At 55.9% G+C, this 13,076-nt stretch overlaps 1 protein-coding gene across 3 annotated transcripts; it reads right to left on the bottom strand.

Moving 5' to 3' along the window:
- Positions 1-5,287: 5,287 nt before the first annotated feature.
- On the bottom strand, positions 5,288-10,997 carry CTDSP1 (CTD small phosphatase 1). 3 transcript variants are annotated; one of them, XM_072961647.1, is made up of 7 exons: positions 10,829-10,997; positions 9,311-9,459; positions 8,745-8,846; positions 8,574-8,630; positions 7,839-7,931; positions 7,525-7,710; positions 5,288-6,972 (listed from the first exon to the last, which is right to left on the bottom strand). In XM_072961647.1, exons 1-7 carry the CDS (start codon positions 10,893-10,895, stop codon positions 6,844-6,846), a joined length of 783 nt encoding a protein of 260 aa, XP_072817748.1. In that variant the 5' UTR covers positions 10,896-10,997; the 3' UTR covers positions 5,288-6,843. The 3 variants fall into 3 exon arrangements, with proteins under 3 accessions (XP_072817748.1, XP_072817747.1, XP_072817749.1); XM_072961646.1 differs by having other exon boundaries at positions 8,745-8,849; positions 10,829-10,991; XM_072961648.1 differs by lacking the exon at positions 8,745-8,846 and having other exon boundaries at positions 10,829-10,991.
- Positions 10,998-13,076: the final 2,079 nt, after the last annotated feature.

Raw genomic sequence — 13,076 nt, 5'->3', positions numbered from 1 at the left:
GGTGGACAGCACCTGGAGCCTACCAACTCAGAGGAGCTGGCTCCGTGGTCCTCCTTTCTCCCCTAGAGGAGTGGCTCCCGGGGTGGGGGACCATTGGACCCAGGGATGCAGGGCCAGGGGTTCAGACTTAGGGCTCCTTCAGGACAGATGGGACTCTGGTGTCCCTAGATGTCACTCGCTCAGAGAGGGCACAGTGCTTTTCTTATCCCTTCACTTCAGAGGCACTGCCTCCACCTGGAGTTTTTATGAGCTGCCATAAACTGGTGCCTTTGGACCCTGCTCTGTGCTCTCTCCCAAGCCAAGACTTCCACCACTGAACCCTGATCCTAGGGGGTTTCTCATACAGGACCAGAAAGGAGCGCAGCCCTCTTAGGTGTGGGTCTCATCCAGAAGTCGGCTTTGCCCACAAACTCAGCACCCTGGGCAGCTGCCCCTCAACCTTCACCCCTGCAGAAATTCTCCTGTCACTTCTGAACTGTGGTCCTTAGGTAGGTGAGATGAAGGGTGCTGGGTGAGGCTAGCCGCTTCTCCTTCCCAAGAGTTCTAGAGAAAAAAATGTACATATGTGTGCATACGTATGCATGTGTGTGCAGATGCGTTATGAGTGAGCTTGAGCACAGTCTGGTAGGAGGAGTAACAACACTGCAGGTGCTATTTGGTTTTTTTTAAAAAAAAACACGCTTTTTGTGAATAAAAAGTGTATGTTTGTTCAATTATACAGGCAGGCAAAAAGGAAAGAAAAAACTCATCTGTAATTCCACCATGGAGATAAATCTGAGTAATTTATCCTGAAGTATTTCTTTCAAGTTATTGTTCAGTACATATGCTGTGTGTTCTGTATGTGTATAGTATCTACCTACCTATCATCTATCTATTCACATACATATACTTTTGGGGGGGTAATTAGGTTTATTCATTTATTTTTTAATAGAGGTACTGGGGATTGAACCCAGGACCTCATGCATGAATACACTCTACCATACCATACTGAGCTATACCCTCCCCCAACATATATATCCTTTCTACTGTGACATGTTGTATGCTATTTTGCAACTTCATTTTTTTTTGTCTTTTGGGGGGGAGTGGTAATTAGGTTTTATTTGTTTGTTTGTTTATTTATTTATTTTAATGGAAGTACTGGGGATTGAACCCTGGACCTTATGCATGCTAAGCACGCACTCTACCACTGAGCTATTACACTCATGGTAATCCATTAGATAGATAGCATAGTTTATGTAACCAATAGCTCATTATCGGACTTTCAACTTATATCCGATTATTTGATACTATAAAGAATGTTGTGGTAAGTATTCCTACTGCTAAATCTTTGCCACTGGATTGCATTCATTTTTATTTCTTTAGGATAAACTTCTAAAAGTCAGATTGCTGGATCAAAGATGTGAATAGGCAAATTGCCTTCCAGAAAAGTCGCATTAATTTATAATCCCGCCTACAGTACAGGAGTCTGCCTCTTTCTCCACACTCTCCCTAGCACTGGAATGCAGCTTTTAAAAAAATTTCTGTCAGTTTGAATGTTCAAAAGAAAATTGTCATTGTGTTGGTTTATATTTCTTTGATTACCAGTGAGACAGACCATTTTAAAATAAACTTATGGGATATGTCTTCCTTTGTGAATTTTTAATTAATTTGTTGGGGTTGTTTATTTAATGTATCAAGGTTGGTAGGCTGCCCATCATTTACGGTGCACTTTTCTTCAGCTTGCTGCTTGTCTTTTAACTTAGCCTCAGGATTTTAGGGGAGAACATATGTTTTTAAAGTTTATTTCCAATTTCTTTATTATGATAAATGTCAAACATATTAAAAAGTATAAATAATAGTACAGTAGTATACTAATAAACATCTATGGACTCAAGAATTAGCATTTGCCATATATACCTCTTTGGAAGTTAGTTGCAGACATCATGACACTTCAGCTGAAAATACTTAGTTTGTCACATAGCTCCTAAGTATACTTCACAACTGTAATACGATTTTCACACCTGACAGTGTTAACAATTATTTCTGGTATCACCTTGTATCCAGGCCAAGGTCAAATTTCTCCAATTGTCCCCAGGAGGGAGGATTGTTAACGGCTGGCTTCACTGATTCTTAATCAAATCAAGATAATGCATTTTCTTTGATTGTTATGTCTTCAGTATCTTTCAAATCTAGAATAGTCCTCTGCCTTTTTTCTATGATCTTGACTTACCTGAGTCAAGGGCAGTGTCTTGTAGACTATATTTAGAAAACTGACTGTTTTTACTTTAAGCTGATTTTTATTCTAAAAAATTAATAAATGTACCTGATAAAATAATTCAATATATAAACAGATATATAATGTGTCCCTGCCATCTTAGGTGACTCCCACGCAGTTCCCCCAGCCCTGCTCCCCACAATTAGCCACAATTCCCATTTCTTGTGTACCCTATTGGAGCATACAAAAGTACATATGTGTATTTGTGTTTATTTTTAGTGGGAATTCTCCTTAGTGGGAATATACCACCACTATTGTTATGAATCTTGCTTTGCTTCATTGACTGGTTTTTTTTTTTGGAGATCATTCTATATCTGCTTGGATATTTCCACCTCATCGTTTTTCATCACTGCATAGTATTCCCTGGTATAAATACAGCAACATTTATTTAACCAGTCCCTTATGGATGGACACTGAGGTTACTTCAGTGCTTTGCTAGTACCAACAAGTTAATACCCATGTGCATACAAGGTTATATGCATATACATTTTATCTACCACATAAATTCCTAAAACTGCAACTGCACGGTTTGGGGATAGCTCAAGCGGTAGAGTGCATGCTTAGCATGCATGAGGTCCTGGGTTCAAACTTAAAAATACTTTTGATAGATGTTGTCAAATCATTCTCGGAAGAGGCTGCACCAGTTTACTCTCCTGCCAGCAGCACTGTATCAGGTGTTCTGTGTGTGTAACAAGCAAATAGTGAACATCTGCCCACACCAGGCTCAGTTAGAGACCTGGGCACACCTGACATCTCCAAAGCCAGAAGTTAGGTCCCCTTCCTTCCTTCCTTCCCTCCACCCCTGCTCTGGGAGCCAACCAGCCACAGCTTTATCTCCTATGTCACTTCCATTGCTTTAACCTTCTCTCTTCACTCTGCCTCTGCCCCGGTTCAGATCTTCATCCTCTGTCTTAGGGACCATGGCTACAGCCTCTTCATAGGGAGGGTCTTATGTCCCCAGACCCCTGATTTGGCTTCCAGTGTGCGGTTGCCAGGTTTGAGTACGCTCCTCCTGCTCAGCGTCCCCTAGTGTCACTCAGTGGCACCCACTCCCTTCGTCTGGCTACAGATCTGCCTTATCTCGCTCCAGCTTTCTGCAGCGTCATTTCCCATCCTTCCCCACTCCCACACAATTCCCAGACTGTCACTTCCCACACGCCCTACAGTGGTCCCCAGAGGCTCTGGCTTCCTTTCCTGGTGTACCTCCTCACACAGACCACTTTCACCTGAACCTTGCCTCCTTCTCAAACTCCTCTGAGCTTCACTCTTACAGGAAGCATTTCTAATCTCTGCCATGGCAGTTCCTCGGGAGTAGGGGGGGTTAGGTGTCTTCTTCCCTCCTCCACCCCCAACCCCGTGTTATCTCTTGCATTGCATTTGCAGCATTTCAGGTTTTAGATAGTCTGCTCAAGTGTCTTTCTTCACACTAGAATGTGAGTTCCTTGAGAGCAGAAGCCTGGCCTAGTCACGGCGTGTCCCTAGGTCCTGGCACCGTGCCTAGCACACAGTAAGCGCTGATACATGTGGTTGCATTGAACTCTGTGGGTGAAGTGGGTTTGTGTGGGTAGGGGACGCTGGCTACAGTCTCATTCAAAGTTGGTAGCCCTGGTGACTCCCTGGTGTGTCTGGGCCTCTGGGATGCAAATCTGGGGGGACTAGTATTTGCATGGAGAGCAGGAACTCCAGCAGGACCCTTAGGAGGGCGAGGGCAGAGGCTGGGAGGGCTGGGTATTTACGCTGCCAAAGGCTCTCGGCTTCAGCTCAGACTGTAACTGGAACTGACAGCATCCAGCGAGGTACTGCGGGTTCTCCTCCCAGGCGGATGCTTCTCCGCACTCTTCTACCAGGGAAAAGTAGTGGGGAGGGGGAGGGGGTAGAATCACACACACTGCAGATCCACTCAGTCCTGGGGGCCAGATCAGCATCGGGGACACCAGGAGGCAGCCTTGAGGCTGGATTCACACGGTACGGGGATGAGGGGATGGGAGGGATAGGGGACGTGGAGCTGGGGGGACAGGGATCAGTCTTTAGGAGGGGCAGATCTCCCTTCTCCGCGGTGTGTTTATTAGGGGGAGCCAGAAGCTGTTCACCGCGGGAGGGGTGAAGGAAACCGGCCCTCATCTTTCCCGCCCCCGGGGGTGGAGGAGGGGGTAAATTGTGCGCGCCCAGGGGACGGGCTGGGGAGGCCCGGTTCTGGGGAGCCCAGGCGACTGAGAGGACACAGAGGCCTCTAGCGGCCACCGTGGGAAGCAGGGGAGGGAGGGCGGGCCAGGAGAGCACTTCCTGCCAGGGCCTGGGGCTGCCCAGTTTTGCAAAGGAAGTGCTGCCAGGGTCGGCGGGGCGGGGGCAGGAAGTGGGCCGGAGGCTCGTGCAAGGGCGCGGCCGGCGGGCAGTGAGAGGCCGCTGTCTAGGCGGGCGGGGGTCGGGGGTGCAGAGGTGAACTAGACCAAGGCCGCGTCCCCACCCATCCTCCCCGGAACCCCTGAAGCCTCAGCTTGCTGGCCGGCCCAGACACAAAGCAGCCTGCGACGCCTTGACGGCCCGGCACAGCCTTGTCCAAAGTTCTTCCGTTCACAGCTGAACTTGACTTCCCCCTCACTCGCCCCGCTCCGCACCTCCACCCTCCGGGGCCTCCCGAGCGCCCCCGCCTCTCCGGGGCGGAGACCACGCCCCTCCCGTCTCCAAATACCTTCCAGGGGCCTCTCCGAGGGACGCCTGGCTTTGAGCTAATATTACTGAGTCCTCCCTGTGCAGGGATTTAATCAATTCTGCAAAGAGAGCCTGTCTCCATTTTGCAGATCAGATAACTGAGGCTAAGAGCGGTAAAAGAATTTAAATAGTAAAGCCGGATGCACTCAGATCCTTTAACAGAAAATGCTGTTAAACTTGCACTTTCACAACTGAAGCCCCAGGGGAGTTAGGGCAGCCCCTCACTCCACAACGATCCCCGAATGGTTTGCTGAAGGAGGGTATGTGGTTTCATGGAACTCCTCGCACTTCAACACCACCCTCAAATAATCACAGAGTCAGGATAAAGGGGGGGGGTCTGGCTTTCTCTTTAGTTATCACACTGTGGGGCTCTCCGTAACAGAGAAGGCACTTAAATGGGAGGGTCACCCGATTCAGACCAACCTTGTCCTCCCTCACACCCCCAGCTCTCCTGGAGGAAGGGGCAATGGCATCTCCACTTGACATCCCCCTTGGCACTGGTACATGGGTCCCCTTAACCTTTAGGCCCTGGGGAGAGCCCAAGGCCTTAACCTCCAGACTCTACATTTGGGGGAGGGGTTCCAGATAAAGGAGTCAGAGCTGGAAGGCAGATGTCCTGGGAGCTAACCCCCAGCCAGCAGGGGGCAAGGCAGAGGATTGCAGGGGTGGGTTGGCACAGGGGAGGGGGACAGCTTGGTCAGGCTTCCTGGAGACCCCCAAACCCCACAAGAAGGGTCCACCTCCTACAGATCCCCTAAAGGCACCGGTGAAGTATGGGGTGGGTCAGAGAGGCACCAGTCAGGTGGTGTAGAGACTCCCACACACCTGTGCTGGAGGGCCTCGCATAGCACTGGGCACAGAGAAGGTGCTCAAGAAATGTTTTTTTAAATGAATGAATGAATGAACGGAGCAAAGAGGGTGTGAGGGACAGAGGACAGGGCCTGGGGCCCCTTGGCCCAGCCTGTTTCATTCAGAAAACAGAAGTTTAAAAAATGTAAAAATCCTTTCCCTCCCTCCCCCCAGTTAATGGGCCCAGGAAAGAGGTGTGGGAGGGGTGTCTCTACCACAACCCTTCCCTCTCCCCTTCCCCTAAAAATCTATATACACATATACATATTTATATGGCACCGCAAAGGGATCCTGCCTCTGCCCCCATGCTCGGAGCTGGGGGCCGAACCCCAGGGCCTCAGGACAGTCAAGGTTGACGTGAGCGGTTGGAGCTCAGGTGATGTGGGAAGCAGCCTTCAGGTACTGACAAGCCCAGAGAAGCTTGATGCTGGGGCCCTACTCCCTTCTTAAGTAGTAACAGATCTTCTCCCTTCCTGCCCTCCTAGGCAGATTGGTGGGGGGCTGTATCAGTCCCAAGAGAGGAGGTGAGAAGACTGGGTCCTCCCCCACCAGCCTAGACTGCAGCAACCTGAAGGTTGTTCCAAGCAGTAGCTGACCCGGATTGTGGCCCTGGGAAAACCAGGCAGGGAAGAGGGCTCTATGCAAGGCACTTGGTGTCCACTGTTCCCAGGCTGGGGGCCTAAGGCGTGGGGCAGCAAGACCCCTGCCCCTCCCCCAGGCAGAACCGGAAGGGGCCAAGGGGCCCAATTTGGCAGCAGAGAAACATGGCGGTGCAGAGAGAAAGAGAGAGAGAAAGGAGGAGCAGCACGCAGGGCCCCACAGGTCCCCCAGGAAGGAGGAGGTTGTAAGGCACTGACACAGGGACCCAGGGGCTTACTGCCCTCGGTGCAGCCTGCTGCCCCGCTTCACAGCCTGGCCAGGCTGGTGGGGGGACCCCCACTTCCCTATGGCGCTGAGTTTTCTTAAGGAAGAGTCCATGTGTGAGGGGTGCGGGTGTGGTCAGGGGCAGGTCCTGGCCCCATGGCGCCTCACTAGCTGCCGGGCCGAGGCTGCCTGAGCACTGAATACACGTCATCCACGCGGCTGAGCTGCTCGAAGAAAGGCAGGAGGTCATGGAGCTCCGTGTCACTCATGTTGTCAAACCACGAGGCCACGGGTACCTGGACAGATGGGTGTAAAGGTCATGAGGAGGGTAGGCAGCCTTGGGCACAGAATGACCAGACCAGCCCTGAGCACCCACGTCTTGGTAGATCACCTCCTGGAAGCCCTTTACCCACAGTTTTCAAACATTTTGACAGCAGTAAGTTGCAGTTACACAAATGACAGAACAAAAGTTTTATGGAACAATACTTAACCTTACTGTGTGCAAAGCACTCGAACTTTTCTATTCTATTTCACTAAAAAAAAAAAACCCAACTAGGATCCAGTAAATTATTTCAGTGATCCACTGTCAGCTCACAACTGGCAGGATGAAAAATGGAACCTGCCCAGTGCCCAGTAGGGACCTGTGCCCATGGCAGGCACCCTGTAGATGCAGGCAGAACAGGCTGAGTGATTAATAAGGGACAAGAGGCAGCGGTGGGTGGATAAGGTGAGTGGGAAGCAGGCCACTGAGGAGAGGAAAGGAGGAGAGAAGGGAGGGCACCAGACCCCGGACACTGCCTGGCCAGCTCGGGAGTGGGGCCCCTATCCCCATCCTGCCCGGCACTCACGGCGTTATCTGGATGGAAGACGTAGGAGGCGGGCGAGTTGTCTAGGATGAGCACCCGCCGAAGGTCTCGGCCCAGCCGGCTCAGGTCTTTCACGTAGTTCCCTCGGTGGAAGACGCATGACTCACGAAACAGCCGCGCCCGGAAGGCCCCCCACTTGTCCAGCAGGTCAGCTACTGGGTCTGCGTACTAAGGGGCAGGAGGTGGGTCATCTGGGGCCGCGGGTGACCCAGAGGTCACTGCCCAGAGGTCGCACACTGGAGGCAGACAGGAAGCAGAGTTGCCCCAGGAGTCCTTCAGAGGGTGGGCGGGCTCACCTTGGCAAGGCTGGCGGTGAACAGCACGCATTCGAAGAGCTCTCCCATCCGCTGCAGAAATTCATCGACGTGGGGCCGCTTCAGCACATAGACCTGGGGGATGGGCCAGTGAGGGGACTGGTGGCCCACAGACTGGGGTTGGGTGGGGTGGGGTGAGAGGGCTGGGGGCTGGGAGGGAGCGGGTAGAGGAGGCAGAGGAGCACAGGAGGGAGGCTGTTCCCAGGGCCTGCGGGCTCCACTTGGCCAGCCACCCCAACCACCCATGGGGAAAACACCCACCCTCCCAGAAGAGGATCGAATGAACCTCTGACTCCTGGCTTCCCTACCTCAGAGGGAATCACTAATTCCCAGTCCCTTCCACCACCATGGCCTCAGCCAGATGTAGGGGCCTGGAGACAGCCCCCTCACCCCAAGGCTGCAGGGCACCGGCCCCCGAGCCAAGTAATGGAGAACAGGCTGGACAGCACACAACCTATCCTGAATTACTTGAACTGGGTCCCGGGCAGGGTGGGGCGAGGGGGTGCCGAGGAGGAACCCCACTCCCTGCAGGCCTTGGAGTCAGGCCAAGTCCCTGAGGGTCTGTGTGACCTTGGGCAAGTCTCACACCTTCTCTGGGTTTCTGACATGCCACATCTATCAGAGTCTAATCTGGGGCTCTCAGGATTGGTGGGAGGAGCCTGGGGTCTGGAAGGCAGATGCCAAGCCTGTCACCTCCCCCCATACCTGGCCCCTCACCTGGTGAACCACCCCATCAATCTCCACAGGGATGATGAAGTCGGCATTGTTCACTGGCTGTGGGAGGAAAAGAGCTGCTGGAGCTGGGGGCAGGCCCGTGGAGACCGCCCTCCCAGGCCAGGGCAGGCTCCCTCAGAGACCCGGGGCTGAGGGCTGCTGGGCAGGGCCCACCTTGAAGGAGCTGTGCACCAGGGTCTCATCCAGGTCGATGACCACGCAGATCTTGTCCAAGTCCTGGGCCTTGGCCTCGGGGAGCAGGTACTGGACTGGGGTCTGCTGTGGGGATGGGTGGGGCTGGCTGCGGGCACCTCTCTCAAGTCCCAGTCATTTCTCCTCCAGAGGTCTTCCCTCCCCCAGCCCTCTACCTGGTGAGCCACAGGGACAGTGGGGAGAGGCCACCCCTTCCCAGCTTTGCCCCTGCCAATTCTAGAGGCTGGGGCAGGCCGCTTGGCTCTCTGGGCCTCACTTCCCCACCTGGGAAACCAAGGAAGAGAACAGCTTCTGCCTTTGAAGGGGGAATCCAGAATTCCCTTTGCTGAGGGGCCCCCTTTGAACAGCAGTGTTGCAGCAGGCAGGCTGGAAGGGCATGCGGGGCAGGTGGAGGGCTTGGTGGTAGTGGGTGGGGGGCTCCACCGTTCTTCCAGGGCCTGAGAGTGGGTCATGAAGAGTCCCTTCCCTTAAACCCCCTGAGGGCTTAGCCCAGGTGCTCCTGTAGTCCCCACCTGGCCACCACGCACCTTGGGGACGGCACCGTTCTCCTCCACGAGCAGGGGCGCCCCACTGTGGGCAGGCAGGGCCTCCCCATCTTCCCGGCAGACACAGCAGAAAAGGGAGTGGAAGATGCCCCGGTTCCGGGGCTTCTGAGAAGCCGCTGACTTCTGGTCACCTGAAGCAGGGAGGCTAAGGTGGGGGTGTGCACGCTGATTGGCATGCAGAGGTGTACAACGTGCCCAGGTGCGAACTCCTGGGCCGAGGGGTCTGGCGTGCCCTTCCATTGAGGGAGACACACTAGGGTGGCAAACTGACATCCTGGCTCCAGGCCATCCCTCAGCTCCCCACAAGTTCTTCTAGTGTGGGTACAAAGTTACCCAAGTTAGGGAGTGGGCTGGCTGAAGGCGGGGACTGAGGGTGCTTTCTCTACCTAAAAGACCCCATCACTGCTGGGAGACAAGCCCACTGGGGGCACCTGCTGACACCTATTGTACCTGAGCAGCCCCTGCTTAGTTGGGCCCCTGCCAAAGAGGGCTGGGGCCTGGGCCCACTCCTGCCTCCAACCTCTCTGCCTCCGGAGGTCCAAAGTCCTCTCTGAGGCTGGGCCCAGAGGTAGGGAGTGGGGGCCTGCGGCCAGTGTCCCTCGGCCATCTGCTGGCCCCACTTCCTCAGCCCCTGCCCTGACCTCCAGTCTAGAGCCCAGCTGATTGACCAACCCATCCTCCAACTGCCCTTCCACCCGGCAGGGCGAGGCGCAGGCCAGAGGTGGGCAGACCTGGAGGGACTAACCAGCCGCTGAAGTCCACACGGGGACAGGGAGGGGCAAACCCTCACCCCAGACCCGTAAGCCCAGAGCGGCCCGACCAAGGCGGGCGGCTTCCCGGGTCCGTGCTTGTGTGCACAGGCCAGGCGACCACGGGCCTGCAGCCAGGGCGCCGAGTGCCCAGTCCGACGCACGGATCTTCCCGCGGGAGCGGTGTAGACCCTTAGAGGGGTTGCCCATTTCAGTGCCTCTGAGAAGCTCCGCGCCTCCAAGCGGGACGTGGAAGTTTGTGGGGAGTGTGGCTGTGTTGGCGGGAGATCTTTCCAACCCTCCCCAGCCCGCTGTCACCTCTGCACCCCCTCCCGCGACCCGACCAGACCGCGGCCCAGAGGGGGCGGAGTCTCAGTTGGTGGCCTGAAGGCGCCCTCTTCAACCCCCCCAACTCCCAGCCCTATTGGCGCCAATGGGGGCGGGGAGGGGGGCGACTCTCGGGCAATGCGCACAGCCTATCCAGGAGACCCAGAGCGCGCCCCCTTTCTACACCTGCCTCAGTTTCCCCACCTTCAGCAGACAGGAGCGCCCAAAAGGCGCCAGGCCCCGCCCCGCGTCTCTGAGACTCTGGGAGTTCAAACTCTCACCCCACTCCCCTCCGGCTGAAAGCTTCGGGCCCCGCCGAGGCGGGAGCCCGGGCTGGCGGCGGCGGCTACCCCGGGGAGGGTCCCGGCCCCCTCCTCTCTCCAACGGCGTCGCGGCTGCAGCCCACTCCGCTCGGCCCCTGTACCTTTGCCCCGTAGCGGGCTCCGCGCTTCCTCCTTGCTGATCTGAGTAATGACGGCCGAGCTGTCCATGGGGCCGGGCGCGCTCCGCTCCGGCCGGACTCTGGCCCGGGCGCCCGGCCTCCCCCCCGGCTCGGGCCGGAATCGGGGCGCGGGGGGGAGGGGAGGGGTGGGAGGGAGGGATCCCCGCGAGCTTTGGAGGGGAGGGGAGCCAGGTTCTAAGGGGGAGGGGGAGGGAGGGGGCGCGGAGGAAACTTTGTTACAACATGGAGTTTCCTCCCCGCGAGGCGGATGCAAACATGGAACCCGGGCGCTGTTTCAAGGCTCCCCCTTAAAAGGGCAACGGCTTCGGCGTGACCTGGACTCGGCCGGGGCTTTCATCACTTCGGGGGCCGGCGCGGCTCGGCTGGCTGGGAGGCGGGCCCGGCCGAGTTCCTGCCGCGCTCCAGGGGGCGTTGCCTCCCTTCCTGCTGCCTGCCCGCTGGACCAAGCCTCTGCGGCTGCGTGGCAGGACCAGCACCCAGCCCACGGAGCTCGCCGGCTGGGGGCCAGGGCCTACCCAACCCCACCCGCTCGGAGCGCCTACGCCCCGGAGTACGCGAGGGTGGCGCGGCTCCACCTCTGCACATTCCAAAGGTTGGAGACTAGCTGCTTCTCGGTTTTCTCATCTAGGAAATGGGGATAACATTATCTGGTCTGTAAAATGGATCCTCTCTCCGATGGTCACATGAACCATCCGCAGTGAGTGAAGTCGTGAGCATGCAAAGGTTCTTTGCTACCTCCAAACGGCTGTGCAAATCCACACAACTAGGCTCTTAAATGAAGTGTGACTGTCACCACCCACCGCTGTCTCGGACCCCTTCGCCTAAACGTGGAGCTGAGGGTTGTGAAAATTCAACTGCCTGCCCCGGGATGCCCCTTGCTGACCTCTCCCAACCGCCCCACCTGGCTCCCCACACGTCCACTTCCCTTGCCCATTCCAGCCACCTGGCTTTCCCGCCAGGGGCCAAGGGCCTCCACAACTCAGGGCCTTCGTACACGCTGTTCCCCTGCCTGGAAAGCGCTTCCTCCCCCTTCGCATAGCCAAATCCCACGAACATGGAAGAAATAACACTCCTCCAAGAAGCCTTTCTAGACCCCGTTCACTAGCTCCCCAAGCCCGCTACCCTGTGACTATTCGGGAGGGAGGATGAGGTGGCGCGTGCCAATCTCTGCCGGTTCAGTGCCCGACCATGGGGACCACAACTGTTTGGAGGACCTTAAACACCATTCCACCTGGGTATTTGTAGACACACCCGCGGGCCCAAAGCCAGCATTTCCACGCGGATTCTTCACGAGGGAAACTCTCGTTTTGTGCTTGGTAACGTCTGCAGGTGGGACTTTTTAATTTTTCCCTGTTATGAAGTTCCTTCCATTTGTCGTTACTATTTTGTGCTCACTCTTTAAAAATATTAATAACGCCAAGCCTTGACAAACACGCCTCAGCATTTCCTTCCCCTGCAGGCCGCGGGGCGGGGCGGGGCGGGCGCGTCCTGTCCCGTCTGGCAGCCGGGTGCGAGCGCGGCGCACGTCCACCAGTCCCGGCGGAGGCGGGAGCCATAGGGGGAGAGGTCCGGCGCCGAGAGCGGGGAGGAGATGGGGGGGCGGTCTGTGAAACCCGCCCCCTCACCGCTGGACCCCACGACCCCCCTCCTGCTCTACGCCTCCTGCACGGCTGCCATCATTGCATCACAATAATCGTCAACGTGTGGCGAGCGCTTAGTCTGGGTTCCGCTCCGGCTGTGCCCCCTCATCTCATTTACTCCTCAGAAAGAGCTCTTCCTTAACCCATTTTACAGACAAGGAAACTGAGCTCCGGTAAATCAAACGAATTGACCAGCTCTCCAACAGGGGTAGAGGCGGGATTCCGGCGGCCAAGCGGAGCCTCTTTCCCTTCGGCCCGGCTCCGGGGTGGGGCCTCGGCTTTATCTCTGGATGTTCAGCGGGCGCTGACCCCAAAAGGAAATGTGCCACGGAGGACTGAGTGAACAACTGGCCTCGCCCCTAGCCTGAGCAACGCGGCTTGCCTTCCTCCCCTTCCGTTTCTCTCCCTGTGAAGACTAGAACCTGGCGGGCTGTCCCCTTAAGGGTCAGAGGAGCTGACTCGGGGATAGGGCACTGGGGACCGCTGCCCACCTCCACTTGCCATTCCCTTCACGTCGCGCCCCTAACACACACACACACACACACACACACACACACACACACACACAC

Source organism: Vicugna pacos, chromosome 5 (genome assembly GCF_048564905.1).
Source record: "Vicugna pacos chromosome 5, VicPac4, whole genome shotgun sequence".
Taxonomy (NCBI): Eukaryota; Metazoa; Chordata; class Mammalia; order Artiodactyla; family Camelidae; genus Vicugna; species Vicugna pacos.
The sequence above is the reverse complement of the archived record's forward strand: the minus strand, read 5'-3'. Positions and strand labels throughout refer to the sequence as shown.